At 49.4% G+C, this 25,534-nt stretch overlaps 1 protein-coding gene across 3 annotated transcripts in view; it reads right to left on the bottom strand.

Annotated features, from left to right (window-relative positions):
• The window catches only part of CAMK2A (calcium/calmodulin dependent protein kinase II alpha), a 77,377-nt gene that overhangs the window by 38,085 nt on the left and 13,758 nt on the right, over positions 1–25,534 (bottom strand). For all 3 annotated transcript variants that reach the window (XM_038740313.1, XM_038740314.1, XM_038740316.1), the window contains exons 2-6: positions 22,928–23,022; positions 10,389–10,448; positions 2,727–2,781; positions 1,852–1,917; positions 1,334–1,406 (exon numbers count right to left, since the gene is read on the bottom strand). In XM_038740313.1, the coding sequence (XP_038596241.1) occupies positions 1,334–1,406; positions 1,852–1,917; positions 2,727–2,781; positions 10,389–10,448; positions 22,928–23,022 (349 nt within the window). The remainder of the gene's footprint in view (positions 1–1,333; positions 1,407–1,851; positions 1,918–2,726; positions 2,782–10,388; positions 10,449–22,927; positions 23,023–25,534) is intronic.

Below are 25,534 nucleotides of genomic sequence, written 5' to 3'. Positions count from 1 at the left end.
TCCTCTGGAACCTCTTCCTCTCTTCGCCCCAGAAGAAGGGCCCTGAGCGCGAGAAGGATAACTGACTCCCCCAGGATGGCCTATTCCTCCCATCCAGGACTTCTGCTGGATGGGTGTCTGACTCCCAGCTGCCCAATATAGACCGGTCCCGACCAAATATAGCCCAGCCGTTTGGGCTCATTAAACACTCATTTGTTCTCCCTGGACAGTGTTCCCGAGCGCGGCGCTCTCGGCACGCTCTGCCCTGATTTGATGAATGTGTCACTAATTATCCGGTGTGGCCTAAATCTGGGTCCTGCTCTGGTGAGGGAATTGCTAGGGCTTCAGGAGCTGAAACTAAAAGGCTAGTCGGGAGGGCCTGGATCTGTGGACCAAACAGATTTATCCTGCCTCTGTTGAGACCTGAGGCTGAACTTGGGGTGCAATGAGACACTCTTAAAGGGGAGGGGGCCTGACCTGTTGATCCTAGCAGACCAGGGCTTCTCACCCAGATTCTGAGGCTGGAAGACCCCTGGAGACAGGTCCAGGCAGACAAGATGCATTAAGTCAGCCTAGAGAAGCAACAGGCTTTGGAGTCAGGGGTCATGGGTTCGAATTCTGCCTCTGCCACTTGTCAGCTGTGTGACTTTGGGCAAGTCATTTAACTTCTCTGGGCCTCAGTTCCCTCATCTGTAAAATGGGGATTAAGACTGTGAGCCCCCCATGGGACAACCTGATCTTGCAACCTCTCCAGTGCTTAGAACAGTGCTTTGCACATTGTAAGCACTTAATAAATGTTATTATTATTATTATCATTATCATTATTATTATTATTATTATTATTAAGTGCAAAGACTCCAGGTCTGAGTGTCAGGAGACCTGGATTCTTTTTCTGGTTCCACCACTTTCCTGCCACATGACCTCGAGGAGCTCACCTCAATTATCTCTGCTGCAGCTTCCTCATCTGTAGAACAGGAATTAAAAACCAGTTCTCCCTCCCCCTCAAACTGGACACACATCCAGTGTGGGACAGTAACCGAGTCTGATCTGTTGGTATCTTGGCACATAGTAAGCATTTATCGAAGACCACAGTGATCATTATCGGTCCCCTCCGGGTGCATTGAGCCAAGAGATATATCGCATCCTCAGGGACTGGTTATGTGAGTTTCCGACATTGCTCTTGGCCAAAGCCTACAATTCACTTTAAGCATCTTAACCCGCTTACACCACAGAGAGCTCTAGGTTTCTCATCCCAGACTGAGGGTTTGTTGGGGGGACCCTCGGGCCCAGAGGGAGCATACCCTTACCCAGGCTCCCCCAGGACCTTCCCAAGTGCCCTCCCCATGGCTCTTACCTTCAAGTCTCTGTGCACCACACCCATTTGGTGGCAATGTAAGACAGCCTCCAGGATTTGCTGGATGCAGTGACTGGAGAGAGAAGAGGCAGTGACATGAAGACCCTGGGAAGACGGCCAAGGCTTGTTCAGACTACCCTCCCTGCCAGCTCTGTGGCCCAGCCCCACAGAAGCCTTTGAGGATATCACAGCGCTTGGGAGAGGACGAGCACCCAGCCTGCTGCCTGGCAGAGGGCGACAGCTGATTCAGACAGCCAAGTCGGAGCAAGCTGATATTTGGCCTTCTCTGACCTGGTGGCTGGCCGGGTTCTGCTTCTCCCAGTGTCAATTGAGCAGGGCACTGTCAGAGGTGAACAGGACTCTTGGTTGAGTGCCTGGGTCTGGGGGTGGGGAAGGAAGATCTGAGAGGGCAAGAGATAAGCCATTGGGAGATAGCAGAGGAATTCAGCTTTCTGAGGCTGAGGTTGGGCATGGCTGCCCAGGGCCTGCAAGCTTGACCTGAGTCTTCCATCACTCACCTGGCATCCGCTTCACTGTAGTATTCTCTGGCCACGATGTCCTCAAAAAGCTCCCCACCTGTGACCCTGGGGAGGGAATGGACTCAGAGTTACTCACGCCTGGCAGCTTCGCTTCTGTGAATCTACCAGGGAACCAACTTGCCAGAGCTAATTCCAAGGGCTAAGCCTAGCTGCAGTCAGCGGGGCTACTGAAACAAGCTTCTTCAGTTACGCAAAAGTATCGGAATTGGAACCCAGAGGGCCAAAGAATAAAAGGGTTATGCTGCAGTAGAATCTGGGATGAAGACAAGTGCTAGGCATCATGGAAAAACAGCAACACTGCCCCCCACCCCACCCAATCTTTGGGTCTTCCTAATTCATCCCACGCCCATTTCATTCCCTGGATGAGGGTCTTCCTTGCATCCCATTCCGGGGTTGGCTTCCCAGGTTCTTTCCATTCCATCCCAATTTCAGCCTAAACTCTCATTTCCAGAGGGAGAGATATAGAATCCAGGTCAGCTCTAGAAGAGGCCAATCTAGAGAGGAGTTTCTGGGTTACAGGAATCCTCTCTCTCTCTCTCCAAAAGATTAGGACAGGGGCTGCAAAGATAGGGTGAGGAACAGCAGTAGCAGCAGCTTCTAAACCTCAGGGGAAACCACATTAAAAATGCTAATTGTTGTTCCAAGACGCCTGAAGGGCTGATTTGCATAGAATGTAAGAGCTCTAACTGGAAATGGAGCGTACATCCTGATGTCTTCATTCTGCCCCTGGAAACCTTCTTCCCAGGGACCTAGTCTGGCCGGGGATTAGGGCAACCTCCCATCACTGCCCTGGGCAACCCCATGGCCTGCTAGATTAATGAAAAAACAGAAGCAAGGATTCTGGGTGTACTCACAGGTCAAATATCAGGTAGTGGTGCCCCTCCTCTGATATGCTGTCATGGAGTCTGACTGCAGGAAGGATCAAAGGATTGAAAAATCACACCCAAATGCTGCCTTCCTCCTTACTCTCCTCCTCCTCCTCCCCCTCCACCCTCGCCTCCTCCTTTTCCTTCTCCTCTTGATCATCTAAATGCACAGACTGCAAACACACTGTGTGCAGGGCTCTGCACCAAGTGCTGGGGCTGAGGTGGTGTAACAGAATAAAAACGAAGATGCAGTCTCTGTTTCAAGCCATTCTAATCTGAGGGCACATTCCTCAACATTAATATTTCTTGAGCTCCCTTGAGGGAAGACCATGATACTAAGGGATGGGCTTTACACATTTGGCTTCACTGTCTGCAGTCTCTGCATAGTAAAAGTTCATCCTCTGCCTTTCCATTGGATCCCAAAGCAGTGCAGGGATTGTGGAACAGGGTTGTGGGGGATGGATTCCATGTCTTGGCAAGGTTTTCCCAGCTCTACTGCTTTCCAAGCCATCCCTCTTCCCCCCTGGGTTACCACAGCCCGGAGCTATGGCAGTAGCTATAACCCATCCTGTTTCTTTCTCCCCTCCAGGAGCTTTCCGACCCTCTGCCTGCCAATGGCAGAGGAAATCAAACAGAAAGAACTGGTGATTAGTATTCATGTTCCCAGTTTCGGGTGAAGAAAGTTCCAACTGCACCCCTCCACACCTGGTCCCCCCAGCTGATCCACTGCAGTCCCAGGGTCTTTTATCCCTGGCAGAGGATGACAACTGGGGAAACTTTATGGGGAGGGAGCCTCCCTGTGCTCTCTCTGCTCCCATTGTTCCTTGACTCCCATTACCACAGAGATGGAAACCCCTTACCCAAACCTCCTCAGGCCAGCACAGAACAAAAAGGCATTAGGATAACTGAAGCAGTTGGAGGCTCAAAGCCCTGCTGATCTTTGAGCCAAACAGATTATTTATTGTTGTTATTATTGTTATTATGTTTATTAAATGAGTCTATATTTTAAGCACTGTTTTCAGTGCTGGGGCAGATACAAGTTAACCTGGTTGGACCAAGTCCCCATTCCACCTGGGCCTCATAGTCAATCTCCATTTTTTTTCCATTTACAGTTGAGGCTCATAGAAGTAAAGTGACTTGCTCAAGATTACACAGCACACAGGTGGCAGAGCCAGGATCAGAACCCACATCCTCTGATTCCCAGGCCCATGCTCTTTCCACTATGTCATGCTGCTTCGGATGGAGATGGAGGCAGGGCCAGTGAGAAGACTGGTAAGTGTTCATTTTCTTTGGGTTGCTCAGTTGTGTTTGTGTCCTGCAGTTTTTTCTTCCCCTTAGCCCCTGAGGTTTCGGTCAGTGTGATGGGAAAACTGAGGCCTGAAAGGGGCTTGTCATACTGCAAGTTGCCTCCTTCTGTATCCCTGTGCCTAGGATTTTAACATTAATAATAATAATAATGATATTATTATCATATTGTTAACTTAATATGTGTCAGGCACTGTACTAAGCACTGGGGTGGATGCAAGCAAGTTGAGTTGGATATAGTCCCTATCCCATGGGGGGCTCACAGTCTCAATCCCCATTTTACAGTTGAGGGAACTGAGACACAGAGAAGTGAATTGGGTTTATGTAAGGTCACACAGCAGACAAGCAGTGGAGTCGTGTTTAGAACTCATGACCTTCTGATACCAGGCTTGCTCTCTGTACACTACACCATGCTGCTTCCCCTCATATTAGGCTAATGGCTGGTCATGGGACTCCTAGGGAGCCTTTGTGGGGTGGGAAGGAGGGTGAGGGTACGTGCAGGTTTTCTAGGCCAAACATTGATGGAAAGGAAGGGGGATAAAGATTAGCTACTGCAGAGGAGAATGAAGAGGTGAGATAAACTTATAGATGAGAGGAAAGGAGAGAAAAGTAAAGGAAATCAGAAGATACATATGGTTGGATGTCAAGGAGGATGGCCATCATTCCATTCATCCCAGCATCCTGTGGGGCCCCTGTCATGGACAGCTTTTAGACTGTGAGCCCACTATTGGGTAGGGACTGTGTCTATATGTTGCCAACTTGTACTTCCCAAGCGCTTAGTACAGTGCTCTGCACACAGTAAGCGCTCAATAAATACGATTGATGATGATGATGATTGAACCGGATGAACCACTGACTGGCCTAACCCAGTATGACATTATTCCCAGAATTCAGAAGAGTTTGTGCCATCTGAGGTGTTCTATAAGATTTGAAAGCTAGTATTCTTGGGTCAGAAGGGTTCAGCAATCACTGGTCTAAGTCATGCAGCTCCTCAGCCAAATCTCAAAGGCCAGGGCCTCCTTCCAATGCCTACTCCTGATGGCCAATGACTCCCCCAATTTCTGTTCCGGCTCCCTTCCCACCAGAGAACCTGCCTCATGTGGGAATGTCTTTGGGCCTTCCTCATCCAATGTCAACCACTCAGGTTCTTGCACCTGAGCTGAAGGCAGCTGGTTCCAGGTTCCACCAGCTCCTTTCCCAGTATGGTGGTGTCAGGGGAGGGGTGAGGAGAAGAAGTTGGGAGAATGCCTGGGATCTTTCTCTCACTCCCTCTCTTTGGCATCTGCCGATCTATTCATGGGCAATCCCACTGTGAGAGAGAGAGTGTGTGTGTGTGTGTGTGTGTGTGTGTGTGTGTGTGTGTGCGCTCGTGTGTGTGTGTGTGTGTGAGAGAGAGAGAGAGAGAGAGAGAGAGAGAGAGAGAGAAAGGGAGCTAAGGAGAGAGAGGGAGAATGAGAGGGTGTGAGTGTGTTTAGATGACTAGCGGTTCAGTTATCTCATTTAAACCTTAGCCAAGAACATTTTCCTTTCAGATGCTGGGCTAGCCTCCTCTAAAGGAGATTCTGGCTGCTTTGTCTTGCCCTCTCTTGGGGGACTCCAGCTGCCGCTAATCTCTCCAATCCCTGTGACTCCTTTGGAAAGCACAACTGCATGGAGTCTCCATGCTGCCAGCTCACTGGAGTGAGTGGCAGGAACAAATTACCTAGGTGCTGCGGCAGGGGAGGGCTTGGCCTGCCTCGTTCTCCAACTCCCCTGCATTCCACTGGCCATTTCTCACCCCAGACCCATTCCTTTGTCTGTCCCTCTCTCCAGCCCTCCCAGCTCAGCAAACTCTTTTCCAGCCCTTAGCCTGCCTTCCTATCATTTAGTCCTGACCTGGTTTGGCAAGTTAAAATGGCGCTGCTCCCAGTCCAGCCCAGAAACCCAGAGAAGTAGAAGGATTCACTGCTGCATTTTTCTCGGCGCTCTGGCCTCCCAGTAAAGGGGGAAGGAGTGCTTTCTCTATCTGCCTTTCCAGCAAGAGAGCAGACCCTCTAAACCTCTTCATCCACCCCAGACTTGCTTCTTATCCAGTACACCCTGAATCTAACCTCCACACTGAAGAAATTCTACCCCATGGGACAAAACATTTGAGGCCCACTGGCACTGCTACTTTTTCATTCATTCATTCATTCAATCGTACTTATTGAGCACTTACTGTGTGCAGAGCACTGTACTAAGCGCTTGCAACATATGGAGACGGTCCCTACCCAACAGCGGGCTCACAGTCTAGAAGCAGCCCCCTGTTCCACTCACTATTTCCCCACTTCCTAATCCTTTTACCCCCCAAGTCAACAATTTTTATTAAGCTCTATCTAGTGCCTGGATACGGTCCATGCCCCGGTGGATTTTGTATCTAACCTAAGCCTCTATTCTGTGGCCCTTTTAGACTGTGAGCCCACTGTTGGGTAGGGACTGTCTCTATATGTTGCCAACTTGTACTTCCCAAGCGCTTAGTACAGTGCTCTGCACACAGTAAGTGCTCAATAAATATGATTGATTGATTGATTGATTGATTCTGGGTATCCAGGCAGTAAAGGCATAGGGGCAAGGATGGTATTTAGCTCCAAGGCTGTGTTGGAGCTGGGGCAAGAATTCAGAATCCTGATTATTAGACTCTGCTTAGGGGCTGTGTTGGAGCTGGGGCAAGAATTCAGAACCCTGATTATTAGACTCTGCTCAGTGGGCAGGGAAATTGTCCAACCTGATTAACTTGTACGTGCACCAGAGCTTAGAACAGTGCTTGGCGCATAATGAGCAAGCTTAACAAGTACTAAAAGTGTTATTATTATTAACACTGGGAGGGAGGAAATCTGGATTTTAATCCCGGCTCCGCCACTCCAAGTGGATCCAATGAAGAGTACGAGCACTTCTGGTTGAAGTCCCTGCATCCGGCCCCTTCTGGGCCAGCCTTCCCGAAACCACAGGGGATCCCTACCCCTCCTCCCCGCCCTGCAAGGGACTTGTCGCATCCAGGTCTCTCTTCCTTGCCCTCCTGACAGTCTCGATTCTTTCTTGTCCTCTTTAATTCCAGTCTGTGGCATCTCTGCTGCTTCCAGATCATCAATGGGTAATTAGCCTGTTTGTGCTGCATTCAGGGAAACTGCGCTCCCCAGTTTCCAAGCAGCAGGGAACAGTTGGGGGGGGAGGGAAAGGGGGGTGGTAAGGAGAGGGGGCAGTGCATTCTGGGTAAAAATAGCAGCCAGAGTTGTCTCAGTTGAACATTGCAGGCGGTTAACCCTTCTTAGCTCCTTAGTTCGCACTTCCCTCCTCCTCCCGCTTCAGATGCCTGCCCACTAGTCAGGACGTTCCTTATAGGAATTGGGGAAGAGGGATGGGGCAGGTGGGATGCTGGGGGCCTGGGGTGAGAGAATGGGGAGAATCAAAGGAGAGAGTGGATGGAGTCAGGCCCCACAGAGCGGGACAGGGAAGGGGAGGGAAGGACGATTTTTCCCACGGGTGTGTTCCGCCTAGAGGGAACTGCTAGAGAAGTAGTGTGGCTTAGTGGAAAGAACCCGGGCTTTGGAGTCAGAAGCCGTGGGTTCAAATCCCGGCTCCGCTAATGGTCAGCTGTGTGACTTTGGGCTGGTCACTTCACTTCTCTGGCCCTCGGTTCCCTTAGATGGAAAATGGGGATTAAGATTGTGAGCCCCATGTGGGGCAACCTGATCACCTTGTATCCCCCCAGCGCTTAGAACAGTGCTTTGCACATAACAAGCGCTTAACAAATACCATCATTATTATTATTATGTCACAGATGGGAGAGGGCTGGGCCGGTAGAGACTTGGGTGGCCTGGGAGGGAGGGAATCCTCTTTTGTAAGGAGAAGCTCCCTGTTCCATGAGAGATGTTCCGTGAGTGCAGCACGTCTCAGCCCGCAGTCTGCAAGGCGCTTGGCTGCTCCGCCAGCTGCTCTGTGCCCCTTCCCTGCCCCTCCACCCATACTGCTCTCTCCATCCCCATCCCCACATGCTCGCTACACGATTCTACTGTTCCTCTCCATCCTGGCCAAAGGAGAGAATGAAAGGGTTTTTTTTTTCATCTATCTCTGAGGTAGGGACACAGTTCAAGCCAGTCTGAAAAGAGGAAGAGGAGAAAAGGGGGGAAGAAAAAGCAAGACCTCTGTTGCCATGGCAATAGTTTGGTCCAGGGCAGTGGGCGCCTCCAGCATTCCAGAACAGGCCCATTTCTGTGGGGCCGGTGGCTTTAATAACTGGGATTAAACCTGACAGAGTGCTCCATGAGCTGGAAACCTGATGAATCCAGGGGTGGAGGGAGTCCTGGGTGAGTGGGAAGGTGTCGGGGACTGGCAGAGACCAAGGTACAAAAAGCAGAGCCTGATAGGGGCCAGACTATGGACTGGAGGGCAGTCCTCTCCTCTACCTTTGGAAACGGCTTCAGCCTTCCAAAAGTGACCCAGGACAGGACTTCCTGGGAGATGGACACCCTGCTGAGTAGCCAGCCCCCAGGTCAATGGGACTCCCTGCCCTCCTCATCAGCCAAAGAAAGCTTCATGTCCCAGGATAGAAGGCCGACTGTCTGAGGTGGGAGGAGGGGGCATTCATCTGGTTTTATACTGGGCAGTCTGACTTCCAGCTGACCTGTCCCCTGCCTGGTACTGTGTGAGAGAGGCTCTGCTCAGGGGTGTCTGGTGTTCTAGGGTCTAGGGATGCCCCATGACAGACCGGGGCAGGTCTCTGACCCTGCTGAGGATAAGAACCAAAGGAGCAAATGGCATTTGGGAGATACAAATCTTGAAGCAGCTTGGGAAGCAGTGTGACCAAATCGAAAGAGCACTGGTCTGAGAGTCTGGAGACCTGCATTCTAATCCCAGTTCCACCACTTGAGTTTTGTGCGGCCTGAGGAAGTGACTCAACTTCTCTGGGACTCAGTTTCCTCATCTGTAAAGTGAGATTGAAATACCTGTTCTCCCTCCCACTGAGACTGAAGCCCCTAATGACACAGGGATTGTGGCCAACCTGATTATCTCATATCCACCCAAGTGCTGAGCACATTGTAAGTGTTTAACAAATATTATTATTATTATTGTTAAGTATATATTATTATTAATAATCATAGTAACAATAATAATAATAATAATGAATTTTCTTGATTTTCCTCCCTCCAGGGGAAAAGATCCCCTACCGTTTGCCACTTTGGATCACTATTTGAAAGGATGCTAGTTTCCCCCATTTTCCCCAGGGTTGCTCTCCTTTCCTGGGTCCTTCTCCATGATTAGGGGTCTCCCACCTTGGGAAGACAAGAGTGAGATTACAGATTAAATCAGCACTGCTGTCAGTGGATTTGACATATGTGTGTGTGTGTGTGTGTGTGTGTGTGTGTGCATGTGTGTGTGTTTTCTTCTTCCCTTCTGGACTATTTTTATCTCTCTTGAAGCTTCAGGAGTTCTCCTGAAACAGCTTTTCCGAAGGAGGCTACCAGTGGACGGGGGATGGGTGGAAAAGTTCTCTTCCCCCTCCTCTTCCCATCTCCCTCCCTTGCCTCTCCCTTTCCCCACAGCTGGTCCCTAAGAGGTGTGGAGCCCCTTGGAGAGACATTTCCCCTTTTCCAATCCTCTCTGACCCCTGAGGAAACCAAAGACCTTTTCCAATATGCCACCCCCTCGGCCTGGATCAGGGAATTCCAGGACAGGAAGAGGGAAGCAAAATGAAAACCAAATGATGGTCTCGACTTGCCCCTCTGTGAAAGCTCCTGGAATACTATGTGTAGTTCTGGTCACTTCATCTAAGGGAGGACATAAAAGATCTGGAGATGGAACGGAATGGAACTGAGGTGATAAGGGGCGCCCCTTATTTTGGTATAGTGTACTCTCCCAAGTACTTAATACAGTGCTCTGGGCACAGTCAGCCCTCAATAAATATGATTGACTGACTGACTGAGCCATTTCTTCTCATAGTGGGGAATAAGCATATGGAATTCATTCCTGTGGAAGGTTGGGCAGGAAGAAAATAAGGGCGGGGGGGTTCAAGAAGGATTTGAATGAATTCCTGATTGAGTGGTCCGTAATGGAAAACCAGTGGGAAAATTAGGGATGGGGATGGACGCCAAGGGGGACAGCAATCACCCAGGGGCCTCTCCAAGCATCCTCTGGCCACTGCACAATCCCCGAGCCTGCTCTTCTGTCTCCCAACCAACCTGCAAGGGGTAAGACTCACCTTCTTGTCCCCCTCTGCCTCACTCTCAAGCCCCCAGTCTGCAAGAGGAGTGATGGCCATGGCCAGCCCTGCCTCCCTCCCTCCTGTGTCTGCGCTCTCCAGCTCCCAAGACGGAAGGTGAATTTCCCTACCTATGTTGGGGTGCTTCAGAAGGCGGCAGATCCGGGCCTCTCGCTCCAGCTTCTGATGATCTGAAACACACAAGGTCACAGGTCAGAGTGGAAAGGTGAGCCCTCCTGCAAGTTGATGACTCCTGCTCATTCCCACCTACCCAGTCAAAGAAGGCAGCACCCGGGGACTGTGGGGCAGAGACATGGCAGTAGCAGGAGCCAGTTGAGGCCCTGGGGAGCAGAATTTGGGGCCCCTTTTTTAAAATGGTATTTGTTAAGTGCTGACTGTGTGTCAAGTACTGTTCTAAGCATTGGGGTACAGACAAGTTAATCAGACCAGATACAGTCCCTGTCCCACATGGGGCTCACAGTCAAGTAGGAGGGAGAACAGGCATTGAATCCCCATTTTGTGGTTGAGGAAACTGAGGCACAAAGAAGTTAGGCGACTTGCCCGAGATCACACAACAGGCAAGTGGAGGAGCCAGGATTAGAACCCATCTCTTAATGGGAAGCAGCGTGGCTCAGTGGGAAGAGCCCGGGCTTTGGAGTCAGAGGTCATGGGTTCAAATCCCAGCTCTGCCACTTGTCAGGTGTGTGACTTTGGGCAAGTCATTTAACTTTTCTGTGCCTCGGTTCCCTCATCTGTAAAATGGGGACAAAGACTGTGAGCCCCCTGTGGGACAACTTGATCACCTTGTAACCTCCCCAGCGCTTAGAACAGTGCTTTGCACATAGTAAGCGCTTAATAAATGCCATCATTATTATTATTATCTCCTCTGGCTCAGACCCATGCTGTCTCCACTAGACCGCACTGCTTCCTCGGGATGGTAAAGTAAACAGAGATCTTGTTCCTTTAACTGGGAAATGGGATGGGGACAGAACAGCTTGGCCTGAGCTGTAGTACCAAGCTGGTTAACATCCATAATCATAATTGTGTTCGTTAAGTACTTGTTATGTGCCAAGAAACTGGGGTCAATATAATACAATCGGATCAGAAAGTCTTTGCTCCAAATGGGGCTCACAGTCGAAAGGGGAGGGAGGATAGGAATGGAATTCCAACTTTACAGATGAATAAACTGAGGCCCAGAGAAGTTAAGCGACTTGCCCGAAGTCCCGCAGGAGGCAAGTGGCAAAGCAAGACCCAATCCATGAGACCTTAATATCACATCTCCTCCAAGAGGCTTTGCATGACCAAGCCCTCATTTCCCCTACTTTCACTCCCTTCTGTGTCACCCTTGCACGTCGATCTGAATGCTTTATTCTCCCCTCCCTCAGCTTTAATCCATAATTGATTTTAATGTCTGTCTCCTTTTCTAGACTGTAAACTCTTTGTGGCCAGGGAGCGTGCCTACCAATTCTGTTATACTGTAAGTCCTGAGTACAGTGCTCTGCATACAGTAAATGCTCATTCATTCATTCATTCATTCAATCACATTTATTGAGCGCTTACTGTGTGCAGAGCACTGTACTAAGCGCTTGGGAAGTACAAGTTAAATGTGATTGATTATAATAATAATTATGTTTTTTGTAAAGCACTTACCATGTGCCAAGCACTGTACTAAGCACTGGGGTGGATCTAAGTAAATTGGGCTGGACACAGCCCCTTGTCCCACATGGGACTCTCAGTCTCTACCCCCATTTTACAGATAAGGGAACTGAGGCACAGGGAAGTGAAATGACTTGCCCATGTTCACACAGCAGACAAGTGGTGGAGCCGGGATTAGAACCCATGACCTTCTGATGTCCACGCTCATGCTCTATCCATTACACCATGCTGCTTCTCACTGATGGATCAAAGTGGCCGAGCCAGGGCTAGAACCTGAGTCTCTTGGCTCCCAGCCTGGTGCTTATTCTGCTAGACCATTAGTTTTCCAGGATAGCCACTCCTCCAGTGCCCTGTCAGAGGCCCTGTCTGACGTATTTATTACTCTATTTATTTATTTATTTATTTATTTATTTGTACATATTTATTGTATTTGTTTTATTTTGTTAATATGTTTTGTTCTGTTGTCTGTCTCCCCCTTCTAGACTGTGAGCCCGCTGTTGGGTAGGGACCATCTCTATATATTGCCAACTTGTACTTCCCAAGCGCTTAGTACAGTGCTCTGCACACAGTAAGCGCTCAATAAATATGAATGAATGAATGAATGAATGAATGAATGAATGACTGTGACACATGTCAGCCATGGCTTATTCAGACAGCTCATCTTCTCCTAGCAGTCCTCTGGGGACTGACTCCTAGCCCCAGGCACAGGGAAACTGGAATTGGGGAAGAGGCTTGGGAGAGGCAGCTCTGTCTCCTCTCCCGCTCCTTTTCTTTTTGTGGTATTTGTTAAGTGCTTACTGTGTGCACTTTACTAAGTGCTGGGGTAAAAACAAGCTAATCAGGTTGGACACAGTCCCTATTCCTCATGGGGCTCACAGACTTAATCCCCATTTTACAGATAAGGTAACTGAGACACAGAGAAGGTAAGTAACTTGCCCTAGGTCAGGTGGCAGACAAGTGGTAGAGCTGGGTTTTCAACTCAGGTCCTTCTGACTCCCGTGCCTATACCCTATCCACTAGGCCATGCTGCTTCTCCTTTTCCCAGAAAGGACCCCTGCCCCTTCCCTTTCCCCTTCCCCTCCAAACCATCCATTCCCTGCAGCCACCCAGGCAGTAGCCCTGCCAGCTGGCTTCCCTCTGGTTTCTGGTTGAATGTGGATCGATATTGAGATGTTGCCTTTTCACCAGTAAAGCAATTACAGCTAATTATGTTTCCTGCGAATGAACTCTCCATTTGAGGGGAGGAGGTGTTGCTCAGAGGGAGGGGATGTCTCCTCTGGGCATCCCCTCTGTACTGCCTTTGGTAACTTCCTGAGAAGGCAACTTCCTAGAGAGAGGAAGAGCTTCCACAGCAACCCCCTGAGCTCCCAAGGCTCGGGACACAGAGAGGCCCGGTGGGGAAAGGCCTTGGGGGAGAGGGATGTCCCATGTGAGGCTGTCTTTTGAGGTCTGCGTTGTTTCTCATTGCCTCCTGCCCCCATCCTCCCTCTTCCCTGGTATCTAAGGACCTGCAGAATGATCGGCCACCTCAGATTTCCCCTTCGAGTGGGCTCGGCCTTGGTTGGTTTGACTGGACAGCCTGTCCTACGAGGGACAATTATTGCCACTTCTTCCCAGGTGGCAGCAGCAGTGTTGGTGACCTCAGCCCCATAAGTCCATCCTGGGGTTGACATCAGTGAACGAGAGCAACAGCGAAACTAAGTACTCTCTCCTTTGCCCCTTCTTCTCTTCTTTTTCTTCTTCTTCCCTTTCTTCCTCTTTCTTCCTCCTCTCCTTGCCCCACTTCTCTCCGCTCCCTCCTTTATGGCCTCCCACTCCATCCTCACCCCCCAAAATTGAGGAATCTGGCCACTTTAACTTGTCAGTCAGTCAGTCATGGTATTTATTGATGGCTAACTGTGGGCAGAGTACTGTACTAAGCGTTTGGGAGAGTAGAATATAACAGTAAACAGACACATTCCCTGCTCATCACAAGCTGGAGAAGCAGCATGGCTCAGTGGAAAGAGCTGGGGCTTTGGAGTCAGGGGTCATAGGTTCAAATCCCTTCTCCGCCAATTGTCAGCTGTGTGACTTTGGGCAAGTCACTTAACTTCTCTGTGCCCCAGTTACCTCATCTGTAAAATGGGGGTTAAGACTGTGAGCCCCACATGGAACAACCTGATTACCTTGTAACCTCCCCAGCGCTTAGAACAGTGCTTTGCCCATAGTAAGCACTTAATAAATGCCATTATTATTATTATTAATATAGTCTGGTGGAGGAGATAGACATAAACATAAATTTGGTCCAGTTATTATATTAATAATAATGATGGAATTTGTTAAGCACTTACTATGTGCCCGTTCTAAGCGCTGGTGTAGATACAAGGTAATCAGGTTGTTCCACGTGGGGCTCACAGTCTTCATTCCCGTTTTACAGGTGAGGTAACTGAGGCACAGAGAAGTTAAGTGACTTGACCAGAGTCACACAGCTGACAAGTAACGGAGCCGGGATTAGAACCCACGACCTCTGACTCCCAAGCCCGAGCTCTTTCCACTAAGGCACGCTGGACTGCTCCTGGGGGTTCTAGAGCCCACATCACTGTGAGCACTGTTGTACTGAGAGGCCGCAAGCTTGTTTGTGGGTGGCAAAAAGTGGGGAGAGAGAAAGGGAGGGAGGCTGAGAGCCCCCAGGAGATCCACAAGGAGGCAGCGGGAAAAGGCTTTATCGCAGAAGTTGATCCATGATGCAACAACCCACAGCTTCCCTCCTGTCCCTGCCTAAGCCACAGTGGAAGAGGAAATCATCGCCTCAAGAATGGCCGGTGGACACACGAACTCCGGCCACATACCCAGGAATTGAGACAAGCTTCCTTTCCTTCTTCCCTGAGGCAAATCCTGGCTGAACAATGTGGGAATGAGAGCCCAGACCTCTCTGCCCCCTGCATGGAGCGCTCCCCAACCCGCTTCCCTTAGGGAGGTGCCCACTCTGGGTGAGTCTCTGAACCCCAGCCCCAGGGAAGAAGTGAACAGTCGTGTTAGACCTCTGCCCAGCCTGCTGATTTTTCCCAAGGAGGAAGCCCGTCCTGATTCGCCCCCAATGCAGAAACTAGCGACCGAACCACGTGCTGCTCCAGTGAGCCTGCGGCTGGCACAGGCTCATGCATGTCCGGCCTCTCTGGGCCCTTTTTCTGTGAGTTCAGCCACAAACCCCACAAGCGACACATAGCAGCCCCCTCGCCATGGCCGCTTGTTGGCAAATACAAACGCTTTCGGAATGTTGATGCTATTTAAATGACTCATTTTGGGAGCAAATGTGTCGTTGCGACAATGTCGCAGGCTTGGGGCTCGTCGGCATATGATTAACGGAACCCAGAGACATCACCACTGCCCCTTCCTCCCTCCCTCGCCCCCTCCCTCCCTGCCTTCCTTCCTCCTGCCTCTCTCCATCTGGGTGGCATTTCAGTGCAATGTGCAAGGAAAAAAGTCTCTATTTGGAGCTGCTTTCTTTAATGCTTGGCTGGGGGGGAGGCGGAACTGCCAAAGGAGAGGGAAGGGACTTCTAACGAGGACAGGAGACAAAGTCACTTTTTTAGTCAGAGAGCCTGCCTCAGAGAAGGCCCAGAGAGGGAGAGGAGAGGAGGGGAGCGGAGAGGCTTTGTGAGGTCACTCATTTCCTGTGTTGCCTCCAGATATTAACCCAGCCCTGGGAATTAACTCTTCAAACCTATCAAGACATTCACCACCTTTTTTAGATGAGGCTGTTCTGGTGATGCTTCAGTGCATGACGGGGGGGGGGGGGGGTGTATTTATTTATTTACTTATCATTTATTTATTGAGTGATTATCATGTGCAGAGCACTGTACTAAGTGCTTGGGAGAGTACAACACAACAGAATCAGCATCAATGTTCCCTGCTAATAATGAGCCTACAGTTTTAGAGGTCTTCTATTCTGATTGAGAGAGGCGGGAAGCACCCCGGCTTTGTGGAAAGAGCAGGAACCTGGGAATCAGAGGCTCTGGGTTCTAATTCTGGCTCCATCACTTTCCTGTTGTGTGACCTTGGGCAAGTCACTTAGCTTCTCTGCGCCTCAGTGGCCTCATCTGCAAAATGGGGATCCAATACCTGTTCTCCCTCCTACTTAGACTGTGAACCCCACGTGGGACTTGATTAGCTTGTGTCTACCCAAGTGCTCAGAACAGTGCTTGGAACATAGTAGGTGCTTAATGAATACCACGATTATTATTAGGTTTGGCCGTCACTTGCCCAGAGGGCAGGTGGCACAGGAGGGGCCTTGCCTAGAGCTAACCAGACTCAAAAGCAGAACTGGGACTGGACTCGTTGGTCTTTCTTGGATCCAACCCCATTAGGGTCCTTCCGCCCAAGCCCCATTTCCTCTTTCTACATGGTTCCGATCCTTTTCCCGCTCTGTGGGTGAGGCTGAGCGTAAGAGCATTATCAGCACTTCCGTTTTGCGGGGGCAAGTAGACTCGGGAGGCTCCTTGCAAGCAGAGGTTGACCTCTCTGAAGTGCCACCACTTCAGGGATGGAAGACAGCCATCGTTGCAGTGTACAACTGCTCAGATGGTTCCGGTGAACGGCATCGAGGCGAACGTTTCCTGAATGCAAGCCCGGGTCATGGGAGGAAGCCCGGGCATGTCACTGCACTGGGAAGGACTTTCTCCATCACTGCACAGGACTGCTGCTAACCTGCTGGGAGGTAGTGAGTGAGGCTCATCATCACCCATGACCCTCTTCTGAGCCATCCGCTCCCTTAAATGGGTGTCTGCGGCAGTCATGATTGTCCTCTCCCAAGTGCTTAGTACAGCGCTCTTGCACACAGTAAGTGCTCAATAAATACGATTGACTGACTGACTGATTGGCATGACGCTTGTACGCAACTGTGCCAACACCTGGGCTGCTCTCAGAGTGTGGTTGTGTTTGCGTGTTGGTGTGTTTGTGCATGTGTGATGGGAGATGGATAATGCTTGAGAATTGTTTAAAACTCAACGTGGAGAATCTTTTTTGGTTGCTGCCAAATATGCAGCATCGAAAGCCCCTGGCAAATCAAAGAATCTGTTAAAATTAGAATCCATTCCCCTTCACCCAACTAGAGGAGAACTTGAAGGTGACTTAGTGATGGGTCTATTTGAAGGGAAGGAGAGGGAGAGTGTCCGCCGATCTTATTTTTTAAATGGTATTTTTTAAGCATTTACTGTGTGTCGAGCAGTTTATCAGGCTGAACACAGTCCCTGTCTCACATAGAGCTCACAGTCTAAATTGGAGGGAGGAGGATTTAATACACATTTTACAGTCACTTCACTTCTCTGGGCCTCAGTTACCTCATCTGGCCTTGAAACTATAAATCTCACAATGGATAGGGACTGTATCCAACCTGATTTGCTTGTAACCACCCCAGCACTTAGTAAAGTGCCTGGAACAATACCACAGTTATTATTATTATTATTATTATTATTATTATTATTATTATTATCATTGGCAGGGTACAGTGCAACAGAGTTGGTAGACACATTTGCTGCTCACAATGAGCTTACAAGTCTAGATAACGGCTGATGGCAGAAGTCCTGAGGGTCCTCTCTCCGGCCACCCAAAAATGTCATTTGTAAGAGGTCGAATCCCTGGATAAGAGCAGCTGGGTGTAGCGGTTGACCAGGGAAACCCCATCCCTGGTCTCCTCCCCTCTTCTTACCACCTCATCACCCTCAGGTCAGCCCCACCTGGGGAAGACTGCCAAGAGGGCAGGAGTATCCAAAGCCTTACCTGCCACTTGTCAGAGGCCCTTGGCACAGAGTCAAGGTAAAGGAAGCCAGAACAAATGCCAGGGGAGTGGAATCCGGGGACAGTTTTGGGCCCTACTCTGCCTCAGAGAGGAGAGAAGAGCCCCCCAGCTGTCTGCCCACAATATGCGCTCAATGAATATGATTGAATGAATGAATGAATGAAAGGCGGCCCAGCAGCTGAAGCTTCTGGGTCTGAAACACCTGAGTCGAGGGCTCACGTCAAGTCTCTTAGGCTGGAGAGCCCGGTAAGCTCCAACCCTTCGCATTAGTGAAGACTTACTCACCTGGGGATCTCAGAGCTGTAGACGGGGCATCGTGGCCCAGAGAGGCCAGACTAACAGCTTAAAGACTACCTGACAAGTTTGAAGATGGAGTCTCCTGCCACAAATGACAGTAAGCTTCAATCCAGACATGGAGACTTTGACTTTTTTTCAAGGTATTTGTTAAGTGCTTTACTGTGTGTCAGACACTATACTAAACATGAGATAGATACAAGCTAATCAGGTTGGACACAGTCCATGTCCCAAATGAGGCTTGAAGTCTTAATTCCCATTTTACAGATAAGGTAACTAAGATACAGAGAAGTGACTTGCTCAAGGTCACACAGAAGACAAGTGGCAGGGCCAGGATGGGAACCCAAGTCCTTTTAACTCCCAAGCCTGTGCTCTAGTCACCAGGCCATGCTGTTCCTTTTAGGCATTCATTCATTAATTATATTTATTGAGTGCTTACTGTGTGCAGAGCACTGTACTAAGTGCTTGGGAAGTACAAGTTGACAACATATAGAGACTGTCCCTACCCAACAATGGGCTCACAGTCTAGAAGGGGGAGACAGACAACAAAACAAAACATATTAACAAAATAAAATAAATAGAATAAATATGTACAAATAAAATAAATAAATAGGCATCCAGACTCTGTCTCAGTCTCTGTCTCAGAGTGGTACTATTGGTAGGTATTGGGCTCCAACTGGGTTAGTGCACTGTTGGAAAACTACAATGATGCCTTGGTTCTTGCATAGCATTTTTATTCCCAAAGTGCTCTTGTGTTAATTATCTCATTTTTGCCCTCACAACAATCCTGTGAGGTAGATAGGAAGGGCAGGTATTATTATCCCCATTTTGCAGATGAGGAAACTGATTTTCAACAAGGTTAAGTGATTTGCCCAAGATCACACACCTGGCTGGTGGCAGAGCTCAGACTCAAACCCAGGTCCAGAATGGTGCACACCTACTCTACCACTCTGTCTCCCCAGTAGAAGAGAACACATCTCTTACAACAGAAGCAAGAGGTATATACCCTGCCCTCCAGGAGCTCACAGTCTTCGGGAGGAACTGATCTTCTAACGGTGAAGGTGATGCTGATGGTTCTGGGGATTTGTTTGCACAGGGACACTTGCACTCTGAATTTTAATTCAAGACCATTTTCAGCCCAAGTGTCCACAGGACAATGCTGATGCTGTAACCTAGCACATTTATTATTATTACCATTATCATTATTATAACACATTTATTATTATTATTGTTCTTGTTGTTGTTAAGTGCTTACTATGTGTCAAGCACTGCTATAAGTGCTAGGGTAGATACAAGTTAATAATAATAATAATTGTGGTATTTGTTAAGCACTTACTATGTGCCAAGCACTGTTTTAAGCACTGGGATAGATACAAGGTAATCAGGTTGGACACAGTCCCTGTCCCACATGGGGCTCACAGTTTTGATCCCCATTTTACAGATGAGGGGACTGAGGTACAGAGAAGTGAAAAGACTTGCCTAGGGTCAAATAGCAGACATGTGGCAGAGTTAGGATTAGAACCCATGTCCTCTGATGCTCAGGCTCTTTCCACTAGGTAATGCTGTCAGTCAGACACAGCCTCTGTCCCACATGGGTCTCTCAATTTAAGTAGGGGGGGTAGAACAGACATTGAATCCTCATTTTACAGAAAACAAAACTGAGGCATAAAAAAGTGAAGTGATTTGCCCAGAAAGCACATGGCCCTGTGGAAAGAACACACGCCTGGAAGTCAGATCCTATGTTGAATCATTCTATGTTAGCACAGTGTTTGCCACAGAGCAATTACTTAACAAATACCACAGTTAATATTAATAAGTTAATATTAATAGTGAGCCCCCGTGGGACAACCTGATCACCTTGTAACCTCTCCGGCTCTTAGAAAAGTGCTTTGCACATTGTAAGCACTTAATAAATGCCATTATTATTATTATTAATAATGTCTTGGAACTGGGATGGGCAAGCTTCTGCTGTCATGCAGGGTGCAGGTCTGGGGTGCCACAATGGAAAGGAAGGGTTGACTGTCACTCAGATGGAGAATAACCAGCCAGATAACATGATCTTAATTTCAGTTCACTCTGGGCTCCTGGCCCCTCCATTCCTATGAAGCAAAATCCTCCGATGACAGCATCTGTGAACCACCCACATGGTGCTGTTTAAAGTAAGTTCAGTCTACCTGCTCCTTTCCCACCCTTATGAGTCCCATCTGGCTCTGTTAGAGATTTTAGAGGGAACATGTCCTTTCGTGCCCAGGTGCCGAGGACCAACACAATTTCATCCACACAAATAGTGATAGAGCACATGGAGGTGATTTTGGATTTAATCCTTCGGATGGGGAGATTAGCCCGGCAAATATTTATCCTTATGTGCAAGGCTGTTCCAAGCCAGTCAAGGGAGCAAATACCTGTGTTTCTACCTTGGCGGTGAGCATTAGACATCAGTATCAAAAGGTACCAAGTCTAACCCTTTTTGTCACCACCAGAGATCGGGGGAGGACATATCCCAGAGATCGGGGGAGAGCCGAGAAGCAGCGTGGCTCAGGGGAAAGGGCACGGGCTTTGGAGTCAGAGGTCATGGGTTCAAATCCCGGCTCTGCCAATTGTCAGCTGTGTGACTTTAGGCAAGTCACTTCACTTCTCTGTGCCTCAGTTACCTCATCTGTAAAATGGGGATGAAGACTGTGAGCCCCCCGTGGGACAACCTGATCACCTTGTAACCTCCCCAGCGCTTAGAACAGTGCTTTGCACATAGTAAGCACTTAACAAATACCATCATTATTATCCTAGCAAGCGTTGATTCAACTCAGAATGCCCTCTCATACTGCAATGGGTCCAGAGGCAAGAAAAAGCCACATTTGTAGATCAGGAAGCCTGATGAAGAGAAAGAGAGCTGAGTGCCAAACCACAACTGAGAGTCGAACTCCAGGAAACCGCAGGGGAAACAAGCGGTCAAGCTGGAGGGGAAAGGTGGGGGAGAGAGTGTGAGCCCAGTCTATATTGGCATGGGGCCAGTTGACGTGGGTTGAACCCGGGTCACTGATTGTGTCTCGCTTTCAATAGGGCTAAAAACATCACTCTCGTCAGGAGGCTAACAAAATGTTAATAGTCCATCACCATCCAGGCCGGGCAGACGAGAGTGTTGGGTTAAGGATGCTACGTGAACCGACCTCCTCACTGGTTCAGTTCGCAGCTGTGATAGCCAGAGTGCTAGAGGCTCCACACCACCCCCTTAAACTGCCTCATCACCAGCCCACCCATTCTCTGGAGGGTGTCCAAAGTGCCCACCCTTAGGATGCCATCAGAGGACGGAAGGCAGAGAACAGAGCAGGGGGGATAGAGAGGTCTGACACAGTCCAGTCAGGCCCATGAGCCGTTGTCCGCATCCTGACTCCACTGAGCTGCAGCTATCCAGAGAAACCCCTCCGTCACCAGCAGTACTCCATGCAGATTTAGAGCCGAGATGTGACTTTGGCAGGAAAGTTCTTCACCCAAGCTTTGCACCTGCCCGGGGAAGACACGGCCTTCAGGCAGCAGCTGGTTGGGACCTGTATCTCTCCTGACGGCTTTGGGGCTGACTGAGCAACCGGGCCGGAAGGCAGGCTGGGGCTCTAAAGACAGCCGAGGGCACAGCTGAGGGCACAGCCAGGGGCAGAGCCACCAATTTTTGGAGGCAGTCACTCCCTCAAGGACAGGGGAAGCAGACCACTTGTCTCTCTGCAGCAGGCATGCTGTGGACCGGGTGCTCAACCTTCAGGATGGACCTAATCGGGGCACTGGGGGTAGGGAGTGGGAGGGGTGCCAGCGGAGGAATGGGCCTAGGGGTGGCCAGAGCAAGCACAGGTGGCTTTGCTTGTGGAGACCTGAGCCGTTTGGGTCTTTCAAGCCCCAAGACACACAGGCCAAGGCCAGGTGCATGAATACAGCCAAGGACCACATCCACTCATCGTCAGATTCATCCTGGCCCACCCTTCCACTCTGCCCAACACAAATGCTGTTTTGGCCCATGAGAGTCGAAGCCCAGCCTCTCTGGGGTGCAGCATGTGTCCCATCTGAACAACAATAATAATAATTATTATGATATTTGTAAAACGCCTACTATGTGGCAGGTATTGTAGTAAGCCCTTGAGTGGATACAAGCAAATGGAGTTGGACACACCCCCTGCCCTGCATAGGGCTCATTCCCATTTTACAGATGAAGTAACTGAGGCACAGAGAAGTAAAGTGACTTGCCCAAGGCCATGCAGCGGACAAATGGAGGATCCTGCATTAGAACCCATGACCCGTGCTCTATCAAACACCATAGCATGGTTATTGAATGCTATTGTGAAATCACACATTGTGTGACTGACGCTCAGTACTTCACGTAAACCCACTGAGGGGCCACCAGCCCAACCTAGGGCCACAGGTGTATACGCAGAGGCTGGCAGAGACGCGGCCTGCCCCAGGGTGTCTGAAGGCCTCAGGGCACATCCACGAAGAGTCTTCTAGTTCTCAGGCCAGAGCTATGGCCACTCTGGTGCCATGGTGCCTGTGCCTGGAGGCTGATGCCGACCTTGGCAGTCATCTCTGTGCTCCCGAGAGCAGCAGCAGATCCGTTGCCCCGGTGACCGTAACACAGATTCTGTCGGGTCTTCCCACACTCCCTTTTCCACCCTGCCCACAGCTCGGAGGCAACTCTGAGGCCTGGGCAGTGTCAGGCTCTGGTTACAGGGGAGCCCGCCTCTTTCCCCAAACCCCTGCAGAGGTACCCTGGGTGGAAGGTAGAGAGGGAATCAGGAAGCCCCAGGAGAGTCATCCCGATACATTCCCTTACAATCCCCTGAGCTCCCTTTTGCTTGCCCAGTCGTTGTCATGGACCAATCCCAGCAGGCCCACGAAAGGGCAGATCCTAAGAGAAAGGAGAGAGAGGGAGTCAGGATGAAGCGGGGTGGGGAGGGGGTCACTCACCTCTAGCAGACAACTTCTTGGTGTTGATGATCTTGGCAGCATATTCCTGCCCTGCAAGCACCTTCACGCACCTGCGCACGATGGAAAAGGCGCCCCTGAGAATGAGAAGAAAACCCAGAGAGGTGTGAGAGGTTCAGGTGCCAAAACCCAGCTCAAGAAGCTCCAGGAGCCTAGGAAGGGCAAGAGAGGGAAAGGATTTAGTAGTCCAAGGCTCATGAAAATGTGCTAGAGGCAATAACTGAATCAAGGAAGTGTTACTGGGACAATGAACTGACATAAGGCTGCGTAATAACAATAATAATAATGGTATTTGTTAAGACCTTACTATGTGCCGGGCACTCTACTAAGCACTGGGGTGATTACAAACAAATCAGGTTGGACACAGTCTCTGTCCCACTTTGAGTGAGAAGCAGCGTGGCTCAGTGGAAAGAGCCTGGGCTTTGGAGTCAGAGGTCATGGGTTCAAGTCCTAGCTTCGCCAATTGTCAGCTGTGTGACTTTGAGCAAGTCACTTCAATTCTCTGGGCCCCAGTTCCCTCATCTGTAAAATGGGGATTAAGACTGTGAGCCCCACGTGGGACAACCTGATCACCTTGTATCCCTCCAGCGCTTAGAACAGTGCTTTGCACATAGTAAGCGCTTAACAAATACCATTTAAAAATCCCCATTTTACAGATGAGGTAACTGAGGACCAGAGAAGTGAAGTGACTTGCCCAAGGTCACACAGCATACAAGTAGCAGAGCAGGGCTTAGAACCCATGACCTTCTGACTTCCAGGGCCATGGATAATAATAATAATGGCATTTATTAAGCACTTACTATGTGCAAAGCACTGTTCTAAGTGCTGGGGAGGTTACAAGGCGATCAGGTTGTCCCACGGGGAGCTCACAGTTTTTTTTTAATCCCCATTTTACGGATGAGGTAACTGAGGCACAAACAAGTGAAGTGGCTTGCCCAAAGTCACACAGCTGACAATTGGTGGAGCCGGGATTTGAACCCATGACCTCTGATGCTAAAGCCCCTGCTCTTTCCACTGAGCCCCTCTGCTTCAGTAGATCAAAATGTGGTCCTGTTCTTAGCCACTGAGAGGTCCATCCATAACAATAATAATAACTGTGGTATTGTTAAGTACTTACTATGTATCAAGCACTGTACTAAATGCTGGGGTGGATAAAATACAATCAGATCAGACCCAGTCCCTGTCCCAGTTGGGACTCACAGTCTACTGGGAAAAATGTATGAGGAAACTGAGAAGCGATGCAGAAAAATTCCCAGTGAACATGACTAGAGGATGGGAAAATTCATTCATTCATTCATTCAATCGTATTTATTGAGCGCTTACTGTGTGCAGAGCACTGTACTAAGCGCTTGGGAAGGACAAGTTGGCAACATATAGAGACGGTCCAGGAGTTGCAGGAACTGGAATGATTTCAGCCTAGAGAAGAGGAAGAGCTTCAAGCATTCAGTACGGGGCTCGGCACTCAGGAGGCGCTTAATGAATGCTATTGGCAGATTGACTGGAGACTTTAGTAGAACTGCCTTTAAGTGTCTCAAAGGTTGTTGTATGTTCTCCAGAACTGCCTTTAAGTGTCTCAAAGGTTGTTGTGTGTTCTCCATCAGGGGGAATGGAGGAGGAAGAAATAGGTCCAACTGCAACAGAAAGGAATTAGTTTAGACAAAGGACTTTCAGACAGTGGCTGCAATGTGGGCTCTCAAGGGACTCCATAGAATCCCCCTCTCTGGAGTGCTTCAGGAGATGGACAATTTTTCAGGCTGGCTGCCACACTGTGCCGAGGCAAGGACTGGATTCAGTGATTTTGACCCTTGCTTCAGACCTCCTCCAAGCCACAGGGAACTAGTGTCCCTGGGGAAGCCTGGGCATTGGTGAAAGAAGAGCAGAAATCCCTAGGAGCTTCATGGACTCTCTAGTTCCAGTAATCCACAGCAAGTCCCAGCAGGCTGGGTTTGGTTGACGCCTGGAAGTTGATACCACCAGGACTTTGGGGCTTGACTCGGTTTAAACTCAGTTATGATTCTCATGGCAGAGAGCAGAGAGGTTTGGACATTGCTAAAGCTGGAAAGGGCCCTGGAGGCAGACAAGGGGAAACTGTTGACATTTTCTTTCCTATCTGGTAGATAAAAATAAAGTAAAATAAAAAGTAAATCACATTATAGATGGAGGTCAAGACATCATCGTTTCCACTGGGGCAAGTATTCCCAAGAGTATCCCACGCTGAGGGAGCTTTGCCTGCAAGCGGAATAGGCCTGGGTCCCACCCTTTATGTCTGTCTCCCCCTCTGGATTGTAAGCTTGTTGTGGGCAGGGAACGTTATATTGTTATATTATTATATTGTACTCTCCCAACCGCGTGGTACAGTGCTCTGCACACAGTAAGAGTGCAATAAATATGACTGACTGACGGACTGATTGGTCCTCTCTGTACTTACACTCTAAAATGAATATTTTTGGGAATGTTTCTGGTGGCCCAGTCCTGTGCTAGGAGCTGAGGTCTAACGGGGAAGTAGGGAGACGGCACCTAGGACTGACTAGGTCCCTGCCCTCCAGGAGCTTACAATCCAATCCCCAAGGCAGTGAGAGCCCTGGCTCC

This window comes from Tachyglossus aculeatus, chromosome X1 (genome assembly GCF_015852505.1).
Source record: "Tachyglossus aculeatus isolate mTacAcu1 chromosome X1, mTacAcu1.pri, whole genome shotgun sequence".
NCBI lineage: Eukaryota > Metazoa > Chordata > Mammalia > Monotremata > Tachyglossidae > Tachyglossus > Tachyglossus aculeatus.
This window is presented reverse-complemented; position numbering and strand designations above follow the sequence as displayed.